The following is a 12,408-nucleotide window of genomic DNA, read 5'->3' on the forward strand; positions in this document are numbered from 1 at the left end:
CAGATTACATTCAACACACAGGGTGGGCGGGGGGGGAAGTTGGCAGGACAGAGAAGGGTAGAACACACAGCTAGGACTTGTCCAAAAGAACTGACAGGAAACCTGGATACTACTGTTCCAGCTATACACATCTCCTAGGTCTTAGGAATCACCAGCTAACTTTAACTTATCCTTACCAAGAGCTCTGTAGAACCTGTATCCCTGGCAAAAGGTATATAAATGACAGTCAAATACAAATTTCACAAATATCTTGTACACCAGGTCTGTAATTTTTAATTAGAATTGATAAAGACACTACACCTTTCACGTCTTTGACCGAACTTCACTTGTTTAACGTGGCTTTATTAGGTGAATTCTTTAAAATCTTCAACATTAAGTTCACTTCACATTAATGTTTGCATATACATTATTAGCAATTTTAAATATTTCAAATCAACCAACTTGAAGCACAGGCGGCTTGCTCTCAAATAACTCTTCCGAGGTGACCATGAAGACTATGACTTGAGTCCAGTTCTCTAACCAACAATCACTATGTCATCACTGGTGAATTCATATGAGGGAACTTCAAGGTTGAGAGGTGCAGGCCCCTTCCTGATCCTGCCAGAGGCATCATAGTGTGACCCATGGCAAGGGCAGTAATAACCACCAAAATCGCCTGCATTTGCAATGGGCACACAACCAAGGTGAGTGCAAACACCTATCAGGATAACCCATTCAGGTTTCTTTACTCGATCTAAGTCATGCTGTGGGTCCCTCAATTGGGACACTTCAACTGCAGCTTCCTGGTCAATTTCCTTCTTGGTTCTATGGCGCACAAACAGGGGTTTGCCTCTCCATTTGAAAGCCATGTTCTTGCCTTCTGGAATATCAGATAACTTGATTTCAATTTTCGACATGGCCAGCACATCAGCAGAAGCACTCATGCTGGAAACAAACTGAGAGACGACATTCTTGGCAGCATATGCAACACCCACAGTAGTAGTTGCAGTTACCAAATACGAAAAACCTTTTCTAGCCTCACTGCTCTCTTTTGAAGACTTTGTACTATCTAACACTTCGGCGCGACGATAGTCAGAGAAGTCAGGCACTTTGATGTCTGTATGTGAATAACGAACAGACGCAGGGGCTGCAAAATAAACAGAAATTAAAAAACATAGTTAGATGAGTATCCTGAAAGGAATATATATCAGGAAATGGATCTAAAAGGATTTACAAGAAAAAAAATCAAATTATAAAAATGTGAAATATGGGCACTCACTGTTGTCAGAATCGATTAAAGTAGGCAGTGCCAACATATAACACATTAAAAGCAAAATGAAGTCAATCACTATTATATTGGCATGAAACAGTAAATTGAGCTCCTCCTCTAGTGAACACTGTTAATTTGATACCAACTCAGTGCATTTAAAGTTAAATACCACTGTAAGTAGAAGTATTTAAAAACCCACCTATCAAGGGGCCTCCCTGGTGGTGCAGGGAGGGGTTAGTCTTAGGGCTATCAAGATATCGCCAGCCACTGGCTCCCCTCAGCAGTGTATTTCAGTCAATCAACCTGTTCTGCTCCCCACCCTGTCTCTGCTGGATCCTCTTCATGCCCCTGCACCTCTGGCCTACAATTCAGTTCTTCTATGCATAAACAAATCTTTTCAAAAAATAAAAATCAACCTGTCCAGACGTACTACACAATTAGGCTAACTAGCTCCCATATTCTATGGATTAAAAGGGACCTTAAAATTCAGTCTACCCTTTAAGGTGACATGTGATCATCTTATTAAACCAAATGTCTAACTTTATATACCCACCTACCAATTCTTTGAAAGAAGTACAAAAAGTCCTAAAATACTGATTATAATATCCTGTAAGCCATAAGTTAATTTAAGTTGCAGAAAATTTAAAGGTTTCTATTTTACACTCTAGGGTACACTTCAAGTAAAACCATGAGTGAGCAGAGGACATCCTTATCAGCATAGGTGGCTACCAAAATCAAATCAAATCTCCAAGAGAATTTCAACTTAGTAAAGGAAAAAAAGCATATTCTTCATACATTCCCCCTCTTTATCGAAGAGCAACAACTTCTAGAGAAGGAGGGTCATTATCTTTTCCATTTCTATCAGTCCCTAAACTGGGACACTACTGTCCACCAAAAATGACCAAATGTTTGTATCAAATGAATGTTAAACATAATTTGTGTAGTACTTTGGATGCAAGTAGTTTAAGAAAAAAATAAAAGATAATCTCTGTCCCACACCAATTATAAATGTCTGACAAAAAGCTAACTTACTGGTAAAGGTTTTACATATATTTTAGGAAGCAACCTTCTTTGCAAGCTGTATATTCATTTTAGGAAATTTGCCACAAGGTTTCCTTTTTAGAAAAGGGACATAAAAATGCCTCTAGTTTTGGAAATTTATTTTTAAAAGAAAAATTCTAAGATGCATTTTGATATAAGTTGCAATTCCTGGCCTAAGCTGTCTCACCCTAATATACGTTCTTGAGTGGTCAAACACTATAATAAATAACATCGACAACTTTTCACATGGTTCTCAAGGTCCATTTTATGGAAACTATGTATTCATAAACAATAATACAACCTATCAAAATCACGCTATGTACTTTTCTTACTAACCCAACACAGATAATGACTATTTGAGAGTCACGACTACAGCAAAGTGACATCACATCATTGCTACCCTACCCTACCCCCATGTAACGATAACCTGTTAGTGCAGACTGGATTTGGAATCAATCATTGATTACTTTGCCCTAGCATTTTCTGGGATTATACAGAAAAGATACATGCATGACATACGTGAAAAATAAAGGACCAATGTTCCTACTACCACCCTTAACCATTGAACAGTACACACGGCAAACACAGGTACACTGAAATTAAAAAGGATTCAATCTCATCTACAGATTTGGTGGAAAAAGAAACCCAACGGTCTACTCATCCATTCTGTGTAGCAGGTTACACTTTACAAATAAAGTTATCCCATCAAAAACATTTTGGGAAATTGAACGACCATGCTGAAAAAAATCCTAATTTTACATGAGCAATATTGTGACTTTTAGTAGCAAAGATGCTGAATTTAGTTCTAAAATAAAAATCAAACTCTTTGAAAGAATATCACCTAGAAATTGAGAAAACTTAAGGCATTTTAACAGATTGTTTGGTTTTTTTAAGGTGATTCTGATGTGTCTTGGAAATCTTCCCCAACTTGATCCAAGTCTCCCCAACCATTCCCTCTACTAGACATCTTTCCACAAACCATCTGGCTATATTTTAATGTGAACTTAAGCTATAAGTTGAAGGAATGATTAAATAAAAGAGGCTTTACCAATTCTTGAAGGTCAGGTAAACTAATTTTTAGATGACTCTTTAGTCTTAAGACAAAGTGCAAAGATGCTTTCCACCTTTGTTAAATGTCCTCCTCCCCTTTGCATCCCATCTCCAGGTCCAATAGGCTTGAGATAGGTTAGAGCTGCCTGTTCCTGCCCTGAACAGTTTCCCCAAAAGCCACTGGTGCCCCCTAATAAAAAAGAAAACTTTCACTTTATTCATTCACAGATATTTTGCACCAATTATATGCAAAATCCAACACTGGAGGAGAGTTCTTCCCTCAGCCTTAAAATCAGAGAAATCATGATCTCAGTAAATGCAGACTATAAATGCTACGTGCTATTAAGAAATAAAGGAATCGGCAAGTAAAAATTTTATTGACAAGATCCTGAACTGAGATTAGAAGAATGGGTATAAAACCTGGAAATACAGAGGGTTGAATGGAAAGATCACCTAAGTGCCAAGAAAAGGGTCAGTGAAGTAGAACGGAGTTGGGGCAACTTGGTCCGAATATCTGGCAAGAGTTAAAACAGAAGCACCAACAGGGCAGGGAGGTGAAGGAACACAATAAATGAAGGTGGCTTGTGGAGGACAGTGAACTGAGGCGCACCTGCTCCAAGGCATAGTACAGTGGACTCTTCCCATGTAGAAAGTGAGAGTCCAGTTTTGCTGGCTTCCAACATTTCAAGACCCCAGAGATTTTGTCAGACTCCAAAAACTATGCAGGTTGGGCAGACTACAGGAACACAGCCCACAGACAGCCAACGCATTTAAAACAAAGCACAGAAGGTAAACTAGGATCTGCTGGAAGTGGGTGTGAAACATACTCCTGACAAGAGCTCAGGGCTGCAAACCTGCCTTTCAAATCCATGCTCCATCATGTAAAAGAATGTGCATCCCCCTCAAGTGTCCTCACCTCTCTGAGTCTATTTTCTCGTCTCTGAAACGGGATTATCATCAACCTCTGCCTGTTGCTCCTCTTCAGCTTTAAATTACTGCTGTGAAAACCTTTTGGCCCAGTGCCTGAAAACACTGCTTATATTCTACACTATAAAATGACCTTGGGCCTCATGTTATTACTATTTTTTTTTTTTTTTTTTTGGAGGCGGGAGGTGAAAGTGTGGGAAGGGCGATGAACGGCTTGGTCACCACCGAGCAGGACTTCCCAAATATTAACAGCCGTTGCTATTTTCTTTTCTAGCACTTCTAAGGGGCCCCCGAAATGTGCTAATGGTGCTAATGGTTATACATAAAATCCTTCCATTTGAACATCACGACAGTATCTTGGAAATTGGTATAATCGTTACTCCGCTTCCCGGTGAATAAAAACGTTTAGAAATTTGTCCAAAGTCAACAGATCTGTGAGCAGCAAAATCTTTGCCGGAAGCAAAGACTTTGACGGACCCCGGGGTCCCCGAATTTATCGATGAAGTACAAAACCTGGCCTGTCGGTGGGAGCCCCGACTCGCCAACTCAGGCTCCCCCAAGAGCCCGGGCAGCCAGAGCAGGCGGAGGCCGGGCGCGCGCCGACCCCCGGGCCGCCCGCCCCAGGCACGGGCGCCGCGGCCGGGGAGGCGCAGGGGCCTGCGCAAGGTCGACCGGTCCGGGGGCCTGATCTCCAGTCACCGCACCGCTCTTTCTCCCCGCACACCCCCGCCCTCCTCGGCCGCTCCCTGGGTCCAGGGCCGGAGGGAGCGAGAAGGGGGGACCCCACAGCCCCGGTCGCTCCCCTCAGCCCGGCTCACCATTGAGGCTCACGGAGGCGGCCAGAGGCCGGCCCGCGGCCTGGCCACTCAGCGACTCCCGGCACAGGAAGGGCCGCTTCACGTCCAGCACTGGCGGCTCCGAGGTGGCGGGCACCGCGGCCTGCGCCAGGGGCCGCAGCGCGCCCGCCACCCCGCGGGACGTGGCCGACAGGACGGGCGCGAACGGCCCCGCTCGGGCTGCGGCCGACAACATGGCGACAACTGCTCCTACCGCCAAGCCGGTCACAGGAACGACCTTCCTCGCGAGGCGCAGGCGCGCAGAGGCGCAGGAAGCGCGGCGCCCGTGACGTCAACGCGCTTGCGGACGCCGAACTCTTCACGGGGCGGGGCGAGCCCGGAGGGACGCTGCGTCAGGGGCGGGGCTCCGGGCAGGCGCTAGGGGCGGAGTCAGGCGCGGAGGTGGGGTGTGGCCTCACTTGTCAACCAGCCGCTCCGCGGTGTGAGTGCCTGGAATCTGCCCCAAGGAAGGGGATGAGCTCCGACTGTGATCCTTTAGAGCTAAAACTTCGTCTGTAAGCCAGAAAGAAAAAGAAAAATACCGGATGGTCTCACTCATAGCAGGAATCTAGAAAACTTAAATAAGGGACTAGGAAAAAGAATATAAGAAAGTGAAAATCAAAATCAACAAAAAACTATGAACCAGAGACAGTTTTTGGGGAGTGGGGGGTGGGAGGGGAGGGATTGGGGTCAAAATGGGGGGTTGCAATTGTATGGGGAATATAAAAATAAAATTTATTATTTAAAAAAATAAAATAAATAAATAAAACTTCGTCTGTGGAGACCTTGGGATAAAAATAGAGATCGCAATTTTGTTTAAAAATGAACTATGATGTAAAAAATGCAAAAATAATATTTTAAAAAATTAAAAATAAATAAAAAAGAAAAAATAGAGATCACAGTCGTTTAAATGGGAGTACTGAGTACTAATGGTTATAGAATATATGCACGACCAAATATGGTAAAGCAGAGCCCAGTGTATGCTACTATGTTTTTATTATAATATCAGTAATTAAAAAATAAGTAAACTTTTTAATAGGTGAAAACGTGTGTGAGGTATGCTATGATGATAATGGCTTACAGTAATAAGCATTAATATTTATTCAGTTTTGTGCTTTACTTGCATTTAGAATCAAGGTCACTGAGGGAAAACGTTATCTTGAAGTAACAATGAGGAAACTGATGTTTAGAGGTTTTGTCTGTCCAGGACTGGATAGTCAGCAAGCCCTGAAGCCAGGTAATGTGTCTCCTGTGTGTGTGCTCTTAATCACCATTGTTTACCTTAGTGAGATTTTAACAGATGGTTCCTAAATTATTTTCTATCACTAGATAAGAAAATTACTCCCTTTTTAGTTCTCTTTCAAACTTGATCACACTTGTTAATCTCCCCTTTAACAGTAAAGGCATAAATTCCAAGTCCTTAGGGTATAGTTGAATCTATAGAAGATTTAAATGTTTTATTTAATTGTATGGTATTTATTGTCTAGCCACACCGATGTTCACACTATAGTGAGAGAAATTTGTTATCTGTAAGCCAAGATGGCAAGATGGGGCCTCCCCGGTGGCGCAGCGGTTGAGCGCTGGGCTGCGAAGCTGCCCACAGCCTCTGCAATGCCAGTATGATCCCTGGCCTCCGGCTAGAGTCCCACATGGCAGCACAGACCTCTCTTTCTGCGCCCGCTGCTCCCCTCAGCAGTGTATTTCATTGGTCTGTCTGTTCTGCTCCCGGCTCTGGCTCTGGTGAATTCTCTCACCCTCCCGTGCTTCTGACTGTACCCAGTGCTTGTATAAATAAATAAATCTTAAAAAAATAAAATGGCAAGATGTTTGGCAAGAGGGCTGCAAAGTGAAGATGGCTCCCCTGCAACATGCACAACAAAACTGTTGTTAAACAAAGTTAAAGAAAACCTGAAAAGGGACTACCGTTTCACGCAATAGGAACATCAGTCCAACAAAGAGGGGTAGGAAAAACTTTAAAGTGGTAACTTTACAGGGCACTAGGACCCATAAAAGAGAGGAGCTACTGCGATGTTGAGCCCCCTAAAGCTCTTGACTGAGGCACACACCACTATCTGGGCTTCTAAGACTTGACACTATGCTGGATAAAGGAGTGCAAGAGCAGGCTCCTGGGATGGAGGGTGCATTGCTGTAGAACCTGAGGTTGGGGGCACAGAGCCAGGAATACTGGCTTTAAATCTGAAGCTCATAACACAGAACAGCTGTAGGCTGAATCAGGCCAGAGTGAAACAGGGGCATATAGGGGCATATAGGAAATGATGGGATACCAGGATAGGCCGGAACGGCTACCTTAGAGCCCTGCCTGGGCTCTAAGACAAGAGAGCCGCCAAAGAGCCCCAAAAGGCCGAAAACCAAGACCAAGGGCTATAGAAATATATCACCCATATTGTAGGGGCCTGTATGCTATAACCGAACAAAGGACAGTGCCCCATAAAGGACAGGTCACTCTTTGTGCGTTCTCATCAGTGCACTATTGTAGGAGACCTCAAGCTCAGGGAACAACAACCACGGGGTTTATTTTACAAACAGAGGTAACAAAGAGCTTACCGTAGCCACAAGCAGCGGCTATCTCACCCAGGTAGTGTCTGCCAGAAGTACAAGCAGAGTGCCTGTCACTAGTCACCAGGAGTGCTGGATAGCACTGACCAGTAGTGATGGTCACTACTGGTTCCCTGAGGTGGTGTCAGAGATACCAATTGATAACAGCTCTTTGACACACGAGGCCCAGGGCCTTTGGTGACCCTTTCAGGAAACATCAGAGACAGGACCAGAGGCCCAGTGTCTGATAGAGGTCTTCAGCTTCTCCTCCCTCCTTGGAGGTCACCTACTGGATGTCAGCTTCTGGTCCTTCATTCCTCTTTCTTCAGAGGCCTGGAACAGAGTCTGGAGGCTGGTACAGCATCTTGTACTAGCACCCGCTGACCCTGGCTTATGTCCTCTTTCAGGGTGCAACACCCGTAGGTCTGATTGGACCCTTTTTAAATCCTATGGCTGATTGGACCATTCAGCACCAGTTAGCTAATACCTTGGACCTGATTGGTCCACTCCACAATCCATGAAGTAAAAGGACAGTTGCTGGGCTCTGAGGAGCAACTGCCACAACTGACTTGTGGGGGAGCAGCAGGAGAGAGAACATCACTGCTGCTGACAGCTCCCACCACTGAGGAGGCTGGGTTCAGGTAACAAGAGCACTTAAAATTCCCTATAGAAGAGGCTACTACGGAAGCCAGGCTGGTGTATTCAAAATACCTGCCATCCTCCATAAAGACACACTTCACACAAGAATTCAAATTCCTGAGTCTACTGGCTGTGATCCTTTCATGCCTATCATTTAACATGGATGAGGAGGAAAGTAACAAGGTGACCCATTAGAAACAGCCAGAGACTGGGCCTCCCTGGTGGTGCAGGGGGTTAAGATGCAACCTATGTAGCTATCTGCAGTCACTGCAGCACAAGTTCAATCCCCAGCGAGGTAGCTGCCCACATGGCACAGCAGACTTCCCCTGACTCGCCTGCTGCTCCCTTCAGCATTGTATCTCAGTCAGTCCGCCTATTCTGTTCCCCACTCTGTCTCTGGTGGGTCCTCTCAACCTCCACATCTCTGGCCTGTACCCCAGTTCTTGTATGCATAAATAAATAAATCTTTGAAAAAAATAAAGAAAGAAACAGCCAGAGACCACACGATCAAACAAATCACACAAGTAGCCCATCATCTACTAAACACAGTAGAACCTTCCAACAAAAATAACAGAAGGAACAAAAATATATAATGGAAGCTAAACAAAATATAATTAGAGGCCTCAAAAAAATAAAGACAATACAAATCAAAACAAAAACATAAAAAAATGTCGATAAGCATTTGCATCTCAATAATCACCATAAATTTAAGTTACCTGAACTCACCAGTCAAAAGATGTAAAGTGGTTGAATGGATTTCAACACAAAGTCCAGTTTGTAGGAAACTCCCCAACAAGGACAAGTAGAGAGACTAAAGGTTGGAAGACAGATATACAAACAAATGTCAACAACAAAATAGAAACAGCTTTACTTATAGCTGATTAAAATAGACTTGCAATTAAGAAAGTTAAAAAGAGATAAAGAATATATTATGATTAAATGGTCTAATAGAACAAGAAGAAATAACATTCATAAATGTATATGCACCTAGAAACATAAACAATAATAGGACTAAAGAGAGATATTGATAACAACACAATTAAACTAGGAAACCTTAATGTCCCACTAATAGTAAGGGACAGATCAACAAGACAAAGTTTAAGTAAGGAAACAACAGATCTAAATAAGTAGCTAGACCAAGAAGTTTTAACAGACATCTACAGAACACTACACCCCAAAACCTCTGCATATGCATATTTTTCAAGCACACGTGTAACATTTTCAATAATAGACTATATCTTGGGACACAAGTCCCAACTCAGTAAAAACCACCAAGACCAAACACATACTTAGTCCCTCCTGTGACCACAGTGCTATAAAACTAGAAGTCAATTCCAAGAAGGAAAAAAAAAGGGAAAACTATGAAAACATAGAGATTAAATAACATGCTACATAATACCAACTGAATAAAAGAGAAAACCAACGCAGAAATTTAAAAAATACCTTGGGACGAACAAGAATAATGATAGAAACTACTAGAATCTATGGGATGTACTATAGAAGAGAATTGTTTGCAGGCCCACATTAAAAAGCAAGAAAAATCCTAAATAAGCAACCCAAATATCACACCTAAAGCAACTAAAAAAGGAGGGAAATGTAAGACCCAAATCTAGCACAAGGAAGAAAATAATAAAAATAAGAGTGGAAATAAGTGAAATAGAGATGAAAAAGACTACAAAATATTAATGAAACTGAGAGATGGCTCTTTGGAAATTAAACAAAATAGATAAAATCTAGCTAGGCTAACAAAAAAAAATAAGATCACAAATGAGAGAGGAGAAATGTGCTGATAAATTTGATAACTGAAGAAATGAATAAATTTCTAGCTCAACTTAATCTGAAACAGATGAACTGAACAAACTGATCACAAACAAAATCCCAGGACCAGATGGCTTTACAAATGACTTTCATCAAACTTTTAAAGAACTGATGCCTACCTTACTCAAATTGTTCTTAAAAACACAAGATGGAATGTTTCCTAATACATTTTATGATGCCAACTATTATCAAAACCAGGCATAGGCAGCACAAGAAAATTACAAACCAATGCAAAATTTTACAACAAAACACTAGCAAATCAAATTCAACAGTATATCACGAAGATTATACATCGGGATCAACTGGGATTCATCCCAGGGGTTCAAGAATGGTTTGTTATACACAAATGAATTACTGTAATACACCATATCAACAAAAGTAAAGAGAAAAAAATATCAGCAGATGCAGGGAAAACACTTGATAAGAGATTCAGTACCCATTATGATAAAAACTCTAATCAATATGGAGTAGAAGAAATATATAATAAAATCCATACATAACAAACCAACAACCAATATAATACTCAATGGAGAAAAACTGAAAACTTGGGGCCTCCCTGGTGGCACAGGTGGTTGCACGCAGCAATGGGAAGCTGTCCACAGCCTCTGCAGTGCCAGTTCCATCCCTGCTGGCTGCGGAGCAACCCACATGGCGGGGCCCACAGACCACTCCTGTCTTGCCCTCTGGTCCTCTCAGCAGTGTATTTCAGTCATTCTGCCTGTTCTGTTCCCTGCTCTGTCTCTGGTGAATCCTCTCACCCTGCCACGCATCTAGCCTGTACCCGATTCTTGTATAAATAAAAAAAAAAAAAAAAAAAACTGAAAACTTTTCCCAGCACAAAATAAGGATGTCCACAGTCACCACTTCTGTGTAATTTAGTGTATTTGAAGTTTTAACTAGAGTGTTCAAACACAGGAAATAATGGGAACCCGAACAGGTGAAGAAGAATTGAAACTATCACTATTTGCAAATGATATGACATATAGAAAGATCCTAAAGATTCCATAAAAAATCATTAGAAACAAGAGTACAGCCAAGCGGCAGGCTACAAAATCAACTAACAAAAAACCATAGGCTTATATATATATGTATACGCACATATACATTTATATATGTATATATGTGTAATGTATGTATGTATATACAATGTACAAGAAGCAAAAGAAATTAAGAAAATAATTTTTTTCCAAAAGAATTAAATACCTCATAATTAACCTGACAAATGAGGTAAAAGGCCTATACAATGAGAACCACAAGATGTTAGTAAAGGACTTACTGACATAGGAGATGGAAGGATATTTTGATACACTCATGCATAGTGAAAAACAATATAATTAAAATGGTTATCTTGCTTTAAATGACATACAAATTTAACACATTCCTATACAATCACTAACAATATTTTCCAAAGAAACTAAACCAAAAATATTGAAATCTGTATGGAACTACAAAAGACCCTGAATTGTAAAATCACCATTAAGAAAAAGAGAGAAATGAAGGTATCACATTACATGACTTGAGACTTTGCTATAAAGCAACAGTATTAAAGACATTATGATATTGACACAAAAATAGGTGCATGGAACAATGGCACAGACTTGAAAGTCCAGAAATAAATCCACATATATACCAGAAAGTAATCTATGACAAGACATCCATGGTCATAAAATGGAGACCAGATAGTGTCTTTAATAAATGTTGTTAGGAAACTTGGAGAGCCATACATAAAAGAATGATTACTTGCTAACATCATACACAAAAATAAATTCCAAATGGATTAAAGATTTATATATAAGACCTGCAATAATAAAATACATAGAAGAAAATATTGACATTCCATTTCATTCCATGGTATCAACACTAGAGATATTTGGGGTGACTCAACCCCTATGGCAAGGTAATTAAAAACAAAGATTAAAAATTAGAATTAATTTTTAATTAATTGGAAGTTACAAAACTTCTACAGAGTGAGCAAAAGTACATAATTAAATAGGTACCTTACTGATAGGAAAATGTAATTATACAATATATAACTGATAAGGGATTAATATTCAAATTTTTTTTAAATTCATACAATGCAACCATATAAGCAAATAACCCAATTAAAAATAGGTAGTGGATGTGAACAAACAATTCACTAAAGAGGATAACTTGAAGACAAAAATACACATGAAAAATGTTCATCATCACTTCTAATAAAAGAAATGCAGGTTAAAACTACAGTGAGATACCATCTTACACCATGAGAATGGCACATATCCAAAAAAAAAAAAAATAACAAGTGCTGTAGAG

The 12,408-nt window shown here is 40.9% G+C and overlaps 1 protein-coding gene across 1 annotated transcript; it reads right to left on the reverse strand.

The window, feature by feature from the left end:
- Positions 1 to 515: 515 nt before the first annotated feature.
- UQCRFS1 (ubiquinol-cytochrome c reductase, Rieske iron-sulfur polypeptide 1) lies at positions 516 to 5,299 on the reverse strand (the record flags this gene model as incomplete). Its single annotated transcript, XM_084256793.1, has 2 exons — positions 516 to 1,126; positions 5,086 to 5,299. The coding sequence occupies 2 exons, from the start codon at positions 5,297 to 5,299 to the stop codon at positions 516 to 518; spliced, it is 825 nt and encodes a 274-aa protein (XP_084112919.1).
- Between the last annotated feature and the right edge of the window lie 7,109 nt (positions 5,300 to 12,408).

The sequence above is a fragment of the Talpa europaea genome, assembly GCF_964194135.1.
Source record: "Talpa europaea genome assembly, chromosome: 16".
NCBI classification, from domain to species: Eukaryota; Metazoa; Chordata; class Mammalia; order Eulipotyphla; family Talpidae; genus Talpa; species Talpa europaea.